This window comes from Protopterus annectens, chromosome 12.part0 (assembly GCF_019279795.1).
Source record: "Protopterus annectens isolate FY-2018-M chromosome 12.part0, PAN1.0, whole genome shotgun sequence".
Lineage (NCBI taxonomy): Eukaryota > Metazoa > Chordata > Ceratodontiformes > Protopteridae > Protopterus > Protopterus annectens.
The window spans coordinates 634,962,226-634,975,947 of NC_056746.1; the positions used below are offsets into that span (position 1 = coordinate 634,962,226).

General features: G+C 40.5%; 1 protein-coding gene across 3 annotated transcripts in view; it reads left to right on the top strand.

The window, feature by feature from the left end:
- MICALL2 (MICAL like 2) overlaps nt 1–13,722 on the top strand; it is a 976,695-nt gene that overhangs the window by 914,601 nt on the left and 48,372 nt on the right. For all 3 annotated transcript variants that reach the window (XM_044089760.1, XM_044089761.1, XM_044089762.1), the window contains one exon: nt 2,983–3,097. In XM_044089760.1, the coding sequence (XP_043945695.1) occupies nt 2,983–3,097 (115 nt within the window). The remainder of the gene's footprint in view (nt 1–2,982; nt 3,098–13,722) is intronic.

A 13,722-nucleotide genomic window follows, 5' to 3' on the forward strand; every position in this document is an offset into this window, starting at 1 on the left:
GAAAAAAATAATCAGACTAGTAGTTAGAGATACCTAGTGGTGGGTACAATAATTCTTACAAACAGACCTGCTTGAAATTAATACTTTATCAGGCTTTACAAGTTTGGCCAATACATGCAAGCTTGAGCTAAGAGATTTGTAAAGGGAGAAAAGTGAGGAGAGAAAGTAGAAGGGGGTAATGGGATTTACTTTTAGAAAGTATTTAGTTTGGGGTGCGTTAGATAGAGATAGGATAATTTAGATAGTAGGTTTTAATCTGAGGCAGTGGATTGGCCAGTCTGTTAGGTGAACTAGGTTTATTCCAAATTTGTTATTTTAGCTCGGTTTAGTACATGGGCAGATCCATGTAGCAGATAGGTGGGCTTTTAGTAGTTTTTTGAATTGTACTATGTTAGTGTTGGATTTAATTTCAAATTGAAGGCTGTTCCAGATTTTGGTGACACTACATGAGTAGAGGGATTCTCCAGCGTGATTTTTGCCTTTTGTTATTTCTAATAATGCCTTATTAGTAGAGTGAAGGGTCCGCTTATTTGAGTAGTGAGCTAGTAGGTTCTTTAGGGCTGGAGTTTTTTCAGGCTGGTTTATTATTTGGTGGGCCATTTTGAGCTAAATGAATTTTAGCACTGCGGGGAGTTCAAGCCATGAAAGTTTTCTGAGAGAGTGGCAGTGGTGAGATCTGTAGTTAGCGCTTGTTGCAAATTTTGCTATTTTATTATAACAGGTTTCTAGTTTTATTAAATCTGACTTTCTTGGGTTGGTAAGGATAGGGGAGTTGTAAAGTAAGGTTGAGGTAAAGTGGGTTCTAGCAATAGTAGCTCTGGTGTCTGCTGTGAGATAGTGTTTACGTCTGTAGAAGCACCCTAGCTTTTTGTGAACTTTTTTTATGGACTGGGCAGTATGTGTGTCAAATAGCATATTCTGGTCAATGGTGACCCCTAACAACTTAGTACTGGAAACTGGGGATATGTAGATGTTATTAACTGAGGTAATTTTGAATGCAGGAGGGGTGTTAGGGGCTCTAATAGGGTGAAATAGGATTAGTTTAGTTTTGTGGGGGTTCAGTATTAGTTGAGCATTGGTTAGCCAGGCTTCTACAGCTGCAAATGACTGTTGTGTTATGTGTTCTAGTTGCTGGAGAGTAGGAACAGTACGTATAAGGGTTGAGTCATCTGCATACTGTATGGGTGTGGTGTCACTTGTAGCTGTATGGAGTTTGTTTGTGAAGATTGTGAAGAGAAGTGGGCCAAGGGATATAACCTTGTGGGACTCGCAAGGAAACGGCCAGATAATTCATTATTTACTCTGATGTGCTATGGAAAAAGTAGAAAGCTCAGGTTTAAAAACAGTACGTATGGATCAACGTGTTATTCTATTTGTCGTATGAGTGACTTTCTGTTGAGTATCTGCTGCTCTCCAACAATGTATGGTTTTGTCTTGCATTCCTTCTATAAAAATATATAGTATATTTATTTTTTATATAATTATCTGATATATATATATATATATATATATATATATATATATATATATATATATATATATTATGTATTTATTTAATAGTAATTTATATCAAAGTTCATACCTTGAAAAGATTTATCCATTCTTTTGCACTGTTGACTGTTAAAAGTATTGGTGTTTGCATTTCACTTTTCACCCATCTCTGCGTATGAATTACTAAAATTACTAGTAGTTCTTACTTCTCTGCTGCTGTCTCTTTCCCTAAAGTAACTTCTTCTTCAAGATGTGTAATTAATGCGTTAAAACTCTGCTGATATTAAATTTAGTTACAAATGCTGTATGGCTAACTGATAGTTTTCTTGTAAATGTTAACAGATTACTTCTGATGATATGTATTGATTAACGTGTAGTGAATAGTTTTGGCTGCTTGTGAACTCTGCTTCCTTGTACTGACATGTTTTTATCTCAATTTTTGTGTATTACTCATTTGGGGTTTGGCGTTTGGTTGCTTGTCAACTCATGAAAAGAAATCAAAACGCTGCTCGCGGTTTGAAAATGAAACAGTGCTATTTTTTAAAATAGTTTTGGTCCCATATGGCTGACAGCTGCTGTTGTTGCTGCTCCTCACTCAGATGCAGAAAGTCACCTGATCTGTTGGATGTAAATCAATATTATCAGACAGGAGATTTTGGCATCCTAAGACTGTGTCATATTTGCTGAAATAGGGTTCTTTTGTGAAGCCTTACCCATGTTGTGTCCCATGTCTATCATGCAGTGTGCCAAGTCCATTAGGACTAGGAACATCTGTCAGCGCATGCTGCTGTGTTGTGAAGTCCGGTAGATACTGTCAGCCTCATCATCACTCATTCTGTGCTGGAAACCCCTCCCCTTCTCCTGGGATAGGTGAGTTTTGAAATATCTGACCACATACAATTTCAAAAGGTGCAACCCATTAACTCCAGTTAACAAAGATCACAGAAGTGATGTAAAGTAGTTGCCTGTTGTGTTGCAGTATGGTGCTGTTTCATCTGCATCGGCCATGGTGCCATCACAAGTAATAAGGCAGCACCACTTTGTACAAAGCAGGCAACACATTATATCATAGGTTCATAGGTATGTACTAGGCTAATGGCCCTGGAGGCTTTACAAACCTAGCCCATAGGATTAACCTGGCATCGTGCCACCTGACCTTAGTTTCCAGTGCCTGTGTCAAGCAGAGCCACTGGAGTGATCCCCGGGGTGAATTTTCCATTTCCCATCCTTTAGAAATTAATGGACTGCATTGGGGCTCAAATGGTGAATGACTGCATGCTAAGCAAACGCTTTACCACAGTGAGATCTCTGTTAACGGCATTTAATAATCTTCACCTTTGTGAGTTTGCATATGGTCCCGTGCTTCTCACACTACTATTCAATACATTTGCCATCATTTTGTCCTTGTAGTCCTTCAGTTAAATAGATACATTATTTTAGCTGTTTTGACTTCTGTGCATGTTAAAATACTAATTACATTTTTTTTTCCAGAGGACAGAAAGACAGAGGCACAGAAATTACGGGAAAAGCAGTTGCTAGACCAGTACCTGGAAATCGTGGAAGGGAGGAATGCAATAGTTGAAGGCTTAGATGAAGACAGGTTAAGGTAATGAACCATAGATTTATTAACTAACTGAATGAAATTATGATTTGTGTGTCCATAATTTCATTTCTGAGAACTTTCTTGACAGTAAAAGTTTATTTTATGTTAGGAAGATGAGGTTAACATCTGACAACTGCATGTGAAATGAAGTTTTAAGCCTGTAATTAACTTTAGGGGAGTAATGCACCTTCATTGTTTAAAATGTATTACACTTCCTTCTGTAGCATATTATTTATGAAGACATCCCCTACTTTGTGAACCATTGTTATTTCTTGACAGTAATGGCAAATAGGACTGAAAAGCACACACAGGAGGAAAGTAACAATCAGTTTGGCCATTTTGTTAGTGATACGCATCTCAGATCATTGTCTAATTAAATCTAATTTTAGTGTGATACGTTCTATACCAGACAGAGCAGTAACATAATAATTTAGTGAGCATATGCCCATGATAGTGGAATTGTCTCAGAACAACATCCTTTTATCCAGTCTTGTCACATTTTATGTTTACATTTAATCAGAGCCCATTGTTTAATCATGTATAAAGCGCATGGAGATGCAATGCATGCTTTTGGTTATTCACATCATAAGATGCAGGAGGGAAAGAAATTAATTCCTAGTCTTTCATGATGTTTTGTAAAGTAATATTCTAGTACTGCAGTTGTGTGTATTAGATGTTTTGTCTGAAGGGTTTTGTGTGACAACTAATTCCAATCCGATTATTCATAGTAAAGTTATACCATTATTTTGTCCCTGTTTGCTTTTTCATTGTAAGATGATGTCTCTGTTTACTTTTTTCTCATGTTTTAATCATGCTGCGTTTATAAGACCTGCTTTGACTGAGACTTTCTCCCTAAGCATGCAGTTTCTTGGAGTGAACTGGATATGTGTTAATGTTGCTCTGTATCTCATCAGAATTCTTATCCCCATTGCATGGGATTATATTGTTTTGATTTTCATGAAGGAGTTTGCTTTTGGTTAGTCATCTTTGTTTGAATTTATATTGCCTGCAGCCTTTGTTTATGTAACTTTTCTGAGAAGATCTTTTTCAGTCTTCCCTGTTCCAGAGATATTTTGTCTTCCCTTCAGACTTTTGGACCAATTGGAGGTTGCAGTTCTAACATCATTCAGATGATTTTGACTCATTATTGCTGAGTAACATAGGGTGGGGGGATTGTGAGGCAGTCACTATTTCTGCATCCTGATCTGATTGGCCTCACTCGAGTTAGAGTGACCAGATGTCCTTAAAGGGTGAATAGAACTATGATGGTGATTTTACAGTACCTCTGGTATCAGGTTTTCACATCTGGCCTTTGGGCAGGACCTTTCTTCTATGGCTGTACCATTTAAGTCCAAGTGATCTGAAAACTAAGATGCCATTATTTCTGACTTGCTTCACATGATTATCTTGGACATCTGTATGGACAATATTTGGACCACATTTAGCTGTGTTCATCCCTCTGGATCTCTGTTTTTCAGCCATAGACAGGGGTAGTACCAGTGGTGGTGAAGCAAATTGTTTCCACGCTTACTTGACATGTTTTAGGAGAATGTTGGAAGGTCCAGCACCACTGAGTACATCTTTGTTGCAGGAGTGAGCATTAACTTTGTCTTTGTATATTCTCCTGCTAGTTACCGTAGACATTTTTTGCAATATTTCTTAGGCTTTCTTTATTAACCTAGTGCATCAACACCCTAATGACTATTTGAAGGCATTTGTATTTCCTGTATTGACAGCATGTAAGGTAAAGTCACCTTGGAGTTCCTGACTTTTTGGAGATTTTCACGTTTACTCAGGTTTCATTATTAGTACCTATAACCACATATACTCTTTGGAATTGGTCTCTGAATGAGCACTTATCAAGGCACTGGATCTGCAGCCAATTTGATGGTCTGACCATCACTGATTAAGCTTTAAGTTGAGACATCACCAATTCAGTCCTCTACTCCTGAGTTGTCCCATGACAGGACTTATGGAGAATTAGTTGCTTTACTTTTATTTTCTTGATGACCCATGTCCTTAAGGGGCTCATTTTTCCTAGGTTCAACAATAAGGCCATTAGGCACAGGGCCAAATCCTCTCTAACAGTATCTAGATTGAGGTAGGGCTGAGCCTCCACACTGTATGGCATCTGTTGATTCCCAAGCTGTCTTACCCAAAAAGCATACAGCCAAATGTTTGAATGAGAAGGAAGCGTAGGAGGGTGAAGACATTTCTGTGTCTGACTCCCCATCTCACTTAGGTGATGCACTTTTGCAGCCCCTGACCTGACTCCCATTAGGCCCGAGTCCCCTGGCACTTCCTCTCTGGAGGCTACTTTGACTTTGGCCCAGCCTCACATATTGGCATCCAACCATTGGTTCTGCCCAAAGCTAGCTAAGCAGGTCATGACTTCTGATGCCAGGGTTCAAGTAACTAAGGTTGAGGGAGGGATTCCCTTGGTGATAGTTAGGGGAGGATCTATCTGAACATCAAATCAAGGTTGCAAGCTTCTGCCCATGACCTGAGGCCTTGCCATCCACCCCCAAAGCCCACTACTCCTAAACCTAAAAGGCAGGTAGGTTTGCCCCAGCCACCGCTGTACGGGTCTTCTGTTTCCATAACTCAGGTCTCACCATCGGACTCAGTCAGTCTGGCACAAAACTTTGTGGACTATTTGAAGTCTTTGCAACCCAACCTGAAAAAGAAACCTATGCCAGTAACATCCCCTGATAAAATAAAAAAGTACACTTTCTTCCAGGGAGATACAGATTCCTCAGAGTCAGTGGATGAAGAGGAACTTGCATATGTAGAGCATCTTCCCCCTCAGCAGTATGTCTAGTCTGTCTCAAAAGACACCCTGTCCTCACCCAAGGACTTATCTTTTGAGGATGCCCTTTATAGGATGAAGGAATCCTTTAATTGGAAGTCTAGGAAATTCTCCCAGGCCCAAGGTAACTATAGAAAGCTGTTTTTCATATTGCCATCCCTTAAATCAACCTCAGTATGTTCTAAAACAGAGAAAGTAAATTTTTTATATGAAGCACACTGTAAAGAATGTCTAAACAGCTCATTATTTTCATCCTTGGTCTTAATAACATAATAATGCTTTTTAATGCCTTTACTTAGATGCTTAGTAGTCATCCCTACATAAAAAGCACTACATCCTGAACATAAAGCAATGTATAATAGATTAGTAGTGTTGCAATTCAGTATTCCAGGGAGTAACTGTAATACTACTAATCTGGGATGCATTGCTTTATGTCAAAAGATTTTAATACTCAACATATACTGGAAGAATCACGCAGATAAAAATAAGCAAAAAGGTTTATTTTACATGCATGGAGACATGCTACAAAGTACATGGTATGTCAGCAGTCTAATTTCTGTACACTTCACATGGGTTTTTATACCCTTCTCACCACGTACACAGTAACTGGTTACCAGACAAGGAATTTCAGTCAAGGCTATAAATTCACATACTGGAGCCTTAGATGGTCAGAGGTCAGTCACAAGATAAGCTTGTGCCTGGACCAAGGTAACATCTGTGCATTCCTCTTTGGTCAGCAAATTCTTTACAAGAAAAACAGCTTATTTTAACTTGCTTCTTTGCTTGCAATGCAATTTCACATTTTAACCCTTACTATACATGATACAAAGATGTTGAACACAAAGATTCTTACTACATTTCCCCCCTTACAACACTTTGTATCACCAGTAATACATTTTATTCATACAGGTTTTCGCATGACTCGTGTTCTGTATATTCAGAATAATAAGCTTTAGTTGCATTGGCAGACAATACACTTGATATTATCATTCGGATGCAAGGAATGCAACAACAACCCAACAGTAGGAATATAATGGCACCAACACATATAGCAATTAAGACATTCATAAGTACTGTTCCCCAATTTCCAAACCAATTTTGGAAAAAGTCAGTTAATGGATTCTGTCCTGGTTTTGTAAGTTCAGAAACTTGTTGTAGGATCTCTAGATGACTGTCAATGTCATGTTCATTATCTGGAATGAACGGACAACACTCGCAAGTACCTCCTTTCGCCGCTAGGGTGAAATCGAGCGCCATACGATTCTGCAACACTACAGTCCTCATTGCAGTTAACCCACCCGTCACCAATTCTAGCGCAGAAAAAGTTGCATTGCTCAGAGTTTCTAACAGTTTTGACAGCTTTCTGAGCTCCCAAATGGATTTTACTGTCCCATACGCTGGAAGAATACCAGCCCAGGAAATAACATCATCGCCCAAGTCCATGTGTGATAGCCCCTTGCTGCTACTATGGGCCAAATCGTGGTGATAGATCCAGGATGCATCATTACCTATGGGATTAACAGGTTTATTAACAGCACGTACATTTCGTATTTTACCTTGGGGAAGAGAAAATGTATGTCTTATAGCTGGTGCCAAATAACCCAAAAAGCAACTGCCTGACCAATTCCTTGGTAACCATTTGTATGCTTTTCTACCACAGATAAAATAACAATCATTTACTTTAAGTGTAATATTGACTGGAACAGAGTGATTTCCTTTGTCTTGCAGCCCTTTAAACAACAGATCATACACAGATAACATTTTTTCAAAAAAACTTGTGCCATTAATAAGCCCTGTACTATTAACAAGCACTCTTATAGGCTTGAGACTCGTTGCACAGTGCCCATCTATTGTACAGTTATGAATTATTTTTACCTTACACTGACTCCATCCAACCTTAATCTTGCCTAATCTTTGAAAACATACAGTTCCATTCTGGCGACCCATGAGGGGTAATGCTATTTTGTCCTTTAAGGCTACATTTGAAGTTTCAAATAGTAAATTAGTCCATGTATCATTTGCCCCCAAAGGGACTGTACCTAACATTAGACCACCATGTACAGTAGGGATAGCCGTGCATATCCAACAATTTGAAACATTAAAAGATAGAGCATATGCATACTTAATAGCTTGGTACGTATTAAAAGGCGGATGCCAAGCCGTATTCTCGTCTCTCTTTACTTGGCTAGTCTTGTTTGAAAATAAAAATGGCCAAAACAGAAAAGTAACAATCACACTTATTAACAACAAAATTATTTTGGAATGCTTTTGTGGGAAGGGCTGCTCCCTTCCGGTATTTTTCTGCATTGCTACAATAGTCAGATAGTCATACAAAACATGATTACTACTAATCAGTGTTCCTCAGGGGAACTCAAGTTTTTGTCCAGTTCAAACTGTTTTACCAGTTTACAGTGTGTCAGATGGATCCATGATGTTCGTTCTTTGATTCGGATTGCTGTAGGTGTTGCGATCAAAACCTGGTATGGACCTTCCCACTTAGGCGAGGCCCAGGTTTTCCTCTTGACAATTTTAATCCAAACCCAGTTCCCGGGTTTCACTTCCAGGATCCTGTTGTTCTTCTGATCTGAAAAGCAATCATTCGTTAAAGAGGTGTTAGTCCTGATCAGCAATTTCCTCATGTAATCCGCTATCTCTTCACCCCCCTCACGTTCCGCAGGCAAAAGATTTTGCCACTGCAGGACGTAATAAGGTCTCCCGTATAATAGTTCAAATGGTGTGACCCCTTTTGAGGTGGGAGTGGTACGCATGGACAGGAGTGCCAGAGGTAAGCAGTTTATCCAAGACTGATGTGTCTCAGCCATGAGTTTACGTAACTTGCCTTTGAGAATGCCATTATGACGTTCAACCAACCCTGCTGACTGTGGGTGGTAGGCACAATGGTGTTTTAACTCGATCTGAAAAACGGCGGCCAGCTTTTGAATAACTTGGTTTACGAAATGTGTGCCATTATCAGAATAGATGCGTGTAGGTAGCCCAAAATGAGGGATAATGTTATTTGTAAGGGCCTTGGCTACCGACAGTGCATCTGGGTGTGCTACTGAAAAAGCTTCAACCCATTTTGTAAAAGCGTCAATAATGACTAACACAAATCGCTTCTGTTGAACAGGAGTTAGTTCAATAAAATCCATGCAGATTGTGTGAAATGGATACGGAGGCAGCGGAAAAGCTGCTGGGGTGATCCACACCCCACCACCATGGTATCGTGCACAAAGCAGACATGATAAACAAAATCGTTTAGCGTATGCTATAAAGCCCTTGGTCCAGAAAATTTGCTGGATCATTTGAACCATAGCAGCAGGGCCCAGATGAGATAGGCCATGCGTCACTAATGAGGCATACCTAAAAAGGTTTGCTGGCAAGACATACTTATCATTTGGACCTACAAAAACTCCCTGCTTTTGAATAGCCCCATATTTAACCCATCGCTGTTTTTCCCGAACTGTACTAAGTTCCTGCATTACCTGTAAAGTTTGTAGATCAAATTTATCTGCAGGGTGAAGTTCCTTTTGTGTGGTCTTGAGTGCAAAGGTAGAGGTTAAGGCTACACTTTTTGCAGTTTTGTCAGCCAGTGCATTCCCAAGTGATACTGGATCCTTGGCATTCGTGTGCGCTGTGCACTTACAGATGGCCAGTCCCCGTGGCAGTTGGACAGCTTGTAAGAGGCTAAGGATTAAATCCTTGTGGGTTATTTCCTTTCCTGAGGCCGTAACCATTCCCCTATTTTTCCATTGCTGTGCAAAGACGTGGACCATGGAAAAAGCATACTGACTATCTGTGTAGATAGTAACTGCCTTATCCTTGGAGATGGCGCATGCTCTGGACAAAGCAATCAATTCAGCCGCTTGTGCGGACAGGTTCCTGGGGAGGGGTTTTGCCTCCAGTACCTTAGTCTCAGTTGTGACTGCATACCCCACTTGTGTAATACCTGCCTCATTCTTACGTGCTGACCCATCTACAAACAGGGTCCAATCTGAATTTGCCAAAGGTTGGTCCTTAAGGTCTGGTCTTGGTAAGACATTAGAGTGCATTAAATCTAAACACACGTGAAGGGCACCATCATCAGCTGTAGGTAACAGCGTGGCTGGATTAAGAGTGGTGCATCGCTCAATGGTCATGTGTGGTTGTGATAGTAACGTTGTCATGCAGGATAAGTGTCTGCTAGGAGAGAGAAAGGTAACTTTATCCTGCAGTAGTATTACCGCGACGGAGTGCGGTACTCGTAAGGTAAGGTCATGAAACAAAACTAGGGTTGCAGACGCTTGCACAGCCTGTGTGGCTGCGACTACCGCTTGTACACAGTGTGGCAAAGATCGTGCCACTGTGTCCAATTTACTGGAATAAAAAGCTAATGGTCTTAACTTATCCCCATAAGTTTGCAACAGAACCGATGTCATAAAGCCCTGCTTACAATCTACTGTCTGAACAAAGGGTTTTGTATAGTCAGGGAAGCTAAGTGTTGCAGATCCTGCTATCAACTGTTTTACCCTAGTAAATGCCTGTATTGCCTTATCTGTCCATTGCAGCGCGTCATGTGCTGCCATGGGAAGTGCAAAAATAAGTTCTGAAAGTGGACTTACTTCCTTTGCATAGTTGGGAATCCAACTACGACAAAAATGTGTTATTCCTAAAAATGACATAATTTCTTTTTTTGTGTTGGGCATTGGTGCCTGTAAAATGTCTTCTTTTCTACAGTTATCTAGTTGTCTACCAGCAATTGAAATGGTATAGCCTAGATACCGTACTTCAGTTTTACAAAATTGTAATTTAGATTTATTTACCTTATGTCCCTCTTTCGCCAAAAAATGCAATAACCAAATAGTTTTGGACTCACAGACAGCCTCCGTGGGTGCAGCCAGTAAGATGTCGTCCACGTACAATAGTAGATGACAGCCATGCTCTGGTTGAAACTATGCCAGGTTTGTCGACATTTCTTGTGAAAAGATTGTAGGGCTTTCACAATATCCCTGCGGCAGTCGTGTGTATGTGTACCGCTTGCTCATAAACGTAAAGGCGAACCAAAACCTACTATCTTCCTGTAGGGGAATAGAAAGGAATGCGTTACTAATGTCAATAACAGAAAAATACTTATCCATGGGAAGGATATTATTTAACAAAACAGATGGATCTGGGACCATAGGAGCCCTTGGCACTACAGCAGCATTTACAGCCTGCAGATCCTGTACCATTCTCCATGTCCCGTCCGGCTTCCTTACTGGGAACAAGGGTGTGTTACACAGTGAATCTGTGCATGGAATTAAAACCCCAGCTCTCAGTAGAGCCGTGATCACTGGTAGAATGCCTTCTTCTGCCTTTTTATTTAATGGATACTGACGCTTATGAGGTCTAAAATCGGATTTTGGAGTTATTTTAACCTGTCCTGCTGTTTTTATTAGCCCAATGTCATGTTGTCCGCGGGACCATAAGGAGTCTGGCACTGATTGTAACTTTAATTATTCTTGCGGGGTTAGGAGACATAGTCAGAATGGCCCTCCCCCGGGTGGCGTTAGCCTATCTTCGCGGAGGTGCACTGTTGGTCTAGCCTGGGTGACCCAATTTAGTCTTTGTACCTGAATTCCTTTACATGCCAATTGTTCCGGTGTCATTTTGGCCCATTCAGTAACTTTCCTCCCCACCAGATACCATGCCATTTGTTCTTCCCTTGTTACAGGGACATGTGCAATAGAATTATTGCGAAAAAGTAACTGCATATCTTTTGTAAGACTGCATGTAACTGCAGAATTTCCTAATTTATGACAATAGAGATTTTGTAACAGGATTTTTGTGACCTTGTGTTTAAAAAATTGCTCCTCATATTTGTCGTCTGGTCCCACATACTTTCTGTAATACATTGCACAGTGTAGTTGTTTAGCTACCACTGGCAGTTGTGTGCCATATTTGCTTAAGGCCAAATTAATTAGCTCATTTACTACATTTTGTGGTCCAGTTTCAACAAGATCATTACTGTACCAGTAGTGTAAATCACCCTGCCCCACTTGTAACATAACATCTTGAATTTCTACTCGTTTGGCTAGAATCCCTGATGCAGTCGGTACAGCTGCTATGCCAAACACATGCATTAAATCTCTTCCTAATAAGTTTACAGGGCAAATTTTGGAGATAATGACTCGAAACCTGATAGTTTGGTTAGTTTCAGGGTCCGTGAACCATAAAGGTTTAGATAATGGTTCCTTATAAATGCGGCCATTTGCTGCCTTGACTAACACATAGTCATCAGAAGTTACATCGGATGGCACTGCAGAGTTTTTTAGCAGGGTCCTGGAGGCCCCTGAATCACACAAAAATTCTACATCCTTACCCTCTACTTGAAGTGTGATTATCGGTTGTGCCTCTAGCTGCATAGTTACAGCCAGCGCTGTTAAATTAACAACCTGATATTCACCTTCTTCTGAAAAATCAGTCATTTAATTTTCCCATCCTGCACATTCACCCTTTTACCTTCTTTATTCACATCCGCAAAATCATCCTCATTCTGTATTACTGACTCTTGCCAGTCGACCTCAGCACTTGGGTCCGGTTTGTCCGTGCTGCCATCATATAGTCATGCTGAACCATGATCTGGAGCAGCAGCGGATTTCCCGGGATTCCGGCAATCTCTTGCGAAATGCCCCTTCTTACTGCATTTAAAACATTCCCCCCTCTTTTGTCTGCCTTCGTAATCTTCAAAAATGTCCTACATTCCCTCTCCCTCTACCCCGTCCCCTTCCTCTACCTCTGTTGGACGGAGCTTACATTAACATAAGTGTTTCATCCGCACTCACCATAAAGGTTTGAGCCTGTTTTCTTTTCTTTTCCTCAAGATATTTTTCTGCATGTAAGGGGATACGAGTCTGTGGACAGGGTATGTACTTTAGCTTCTTTTTGTTTTTACTCTGATTTGTCTATACTACGGTTACGTAGTTCCAGAGTCTCCTCTGCTTGTTTTTTGTAAAACTACGGAGGGTATTTGTCCCTGCTTCTCTGCCTCCTGTAAAACTACGGAGGACACCTTTTCTTGATTTTCTGCTTCTTTTTCCTGATACTGGGGTGGACCAACCATTTCTTTTAGGGACTTCTGGATACAAGGGTGGGGCTGTCGGTTTACAAAAAATGCACCTTTTTGCACTCGAGCCACCACTTTTCTTATTCGAAAATTGTTCCCTATGCCTCTTATTAGCTTCTTTTAACCATTTCTGTGCTTGAGGGAATCCCACCTTTACTTGATTTTTAACTTTGCCTCCTGCGTCCCTACGCAGATCTCTCACCAAATTTTGACATTCTGATCTGTTTAGATTTCCACTAAACTCATAATCCTTTTTCCATTTTTTTAGAAATTGTAAATTCTTTGGATGTAGGTTGAACATATATTGTTCATCCTCGGTCCTTTTGTTTGAGCGGTCGCTGCAACTACAGCAACTACTCCCTGTTCCCATTTTTCTAATTTGAGAGAAAAGTTAGTTTCCTTTTCCTGAGATCTCTACCGTTCTTTTGTAAAATTAAACCAAAAGACGATTCCCTTATGACTGGTCCCTTTGTTCTTTTAAAAAGAGAACAGTACAAAAGGAAAGAAAAAAAATGTTACGCTTACCTTTCTGCGGTTCTTCCGCCACGTTTGTCACCGTCCCACGGATCGAATCTAAGAGTGACTGGCCTCTACTTACTTCTTTGTCGGAGGTCTTTCCATTCAAGGGAGCCCGAGATTCGTTCTCCCCTCCTGTACAGGTTTTTCAGTCCCTCTTATGCGATTCGTACCGTGAAGAGGTGGCCCCATGGTCTTGGGCGCCAGAAATGTCAAAAGATT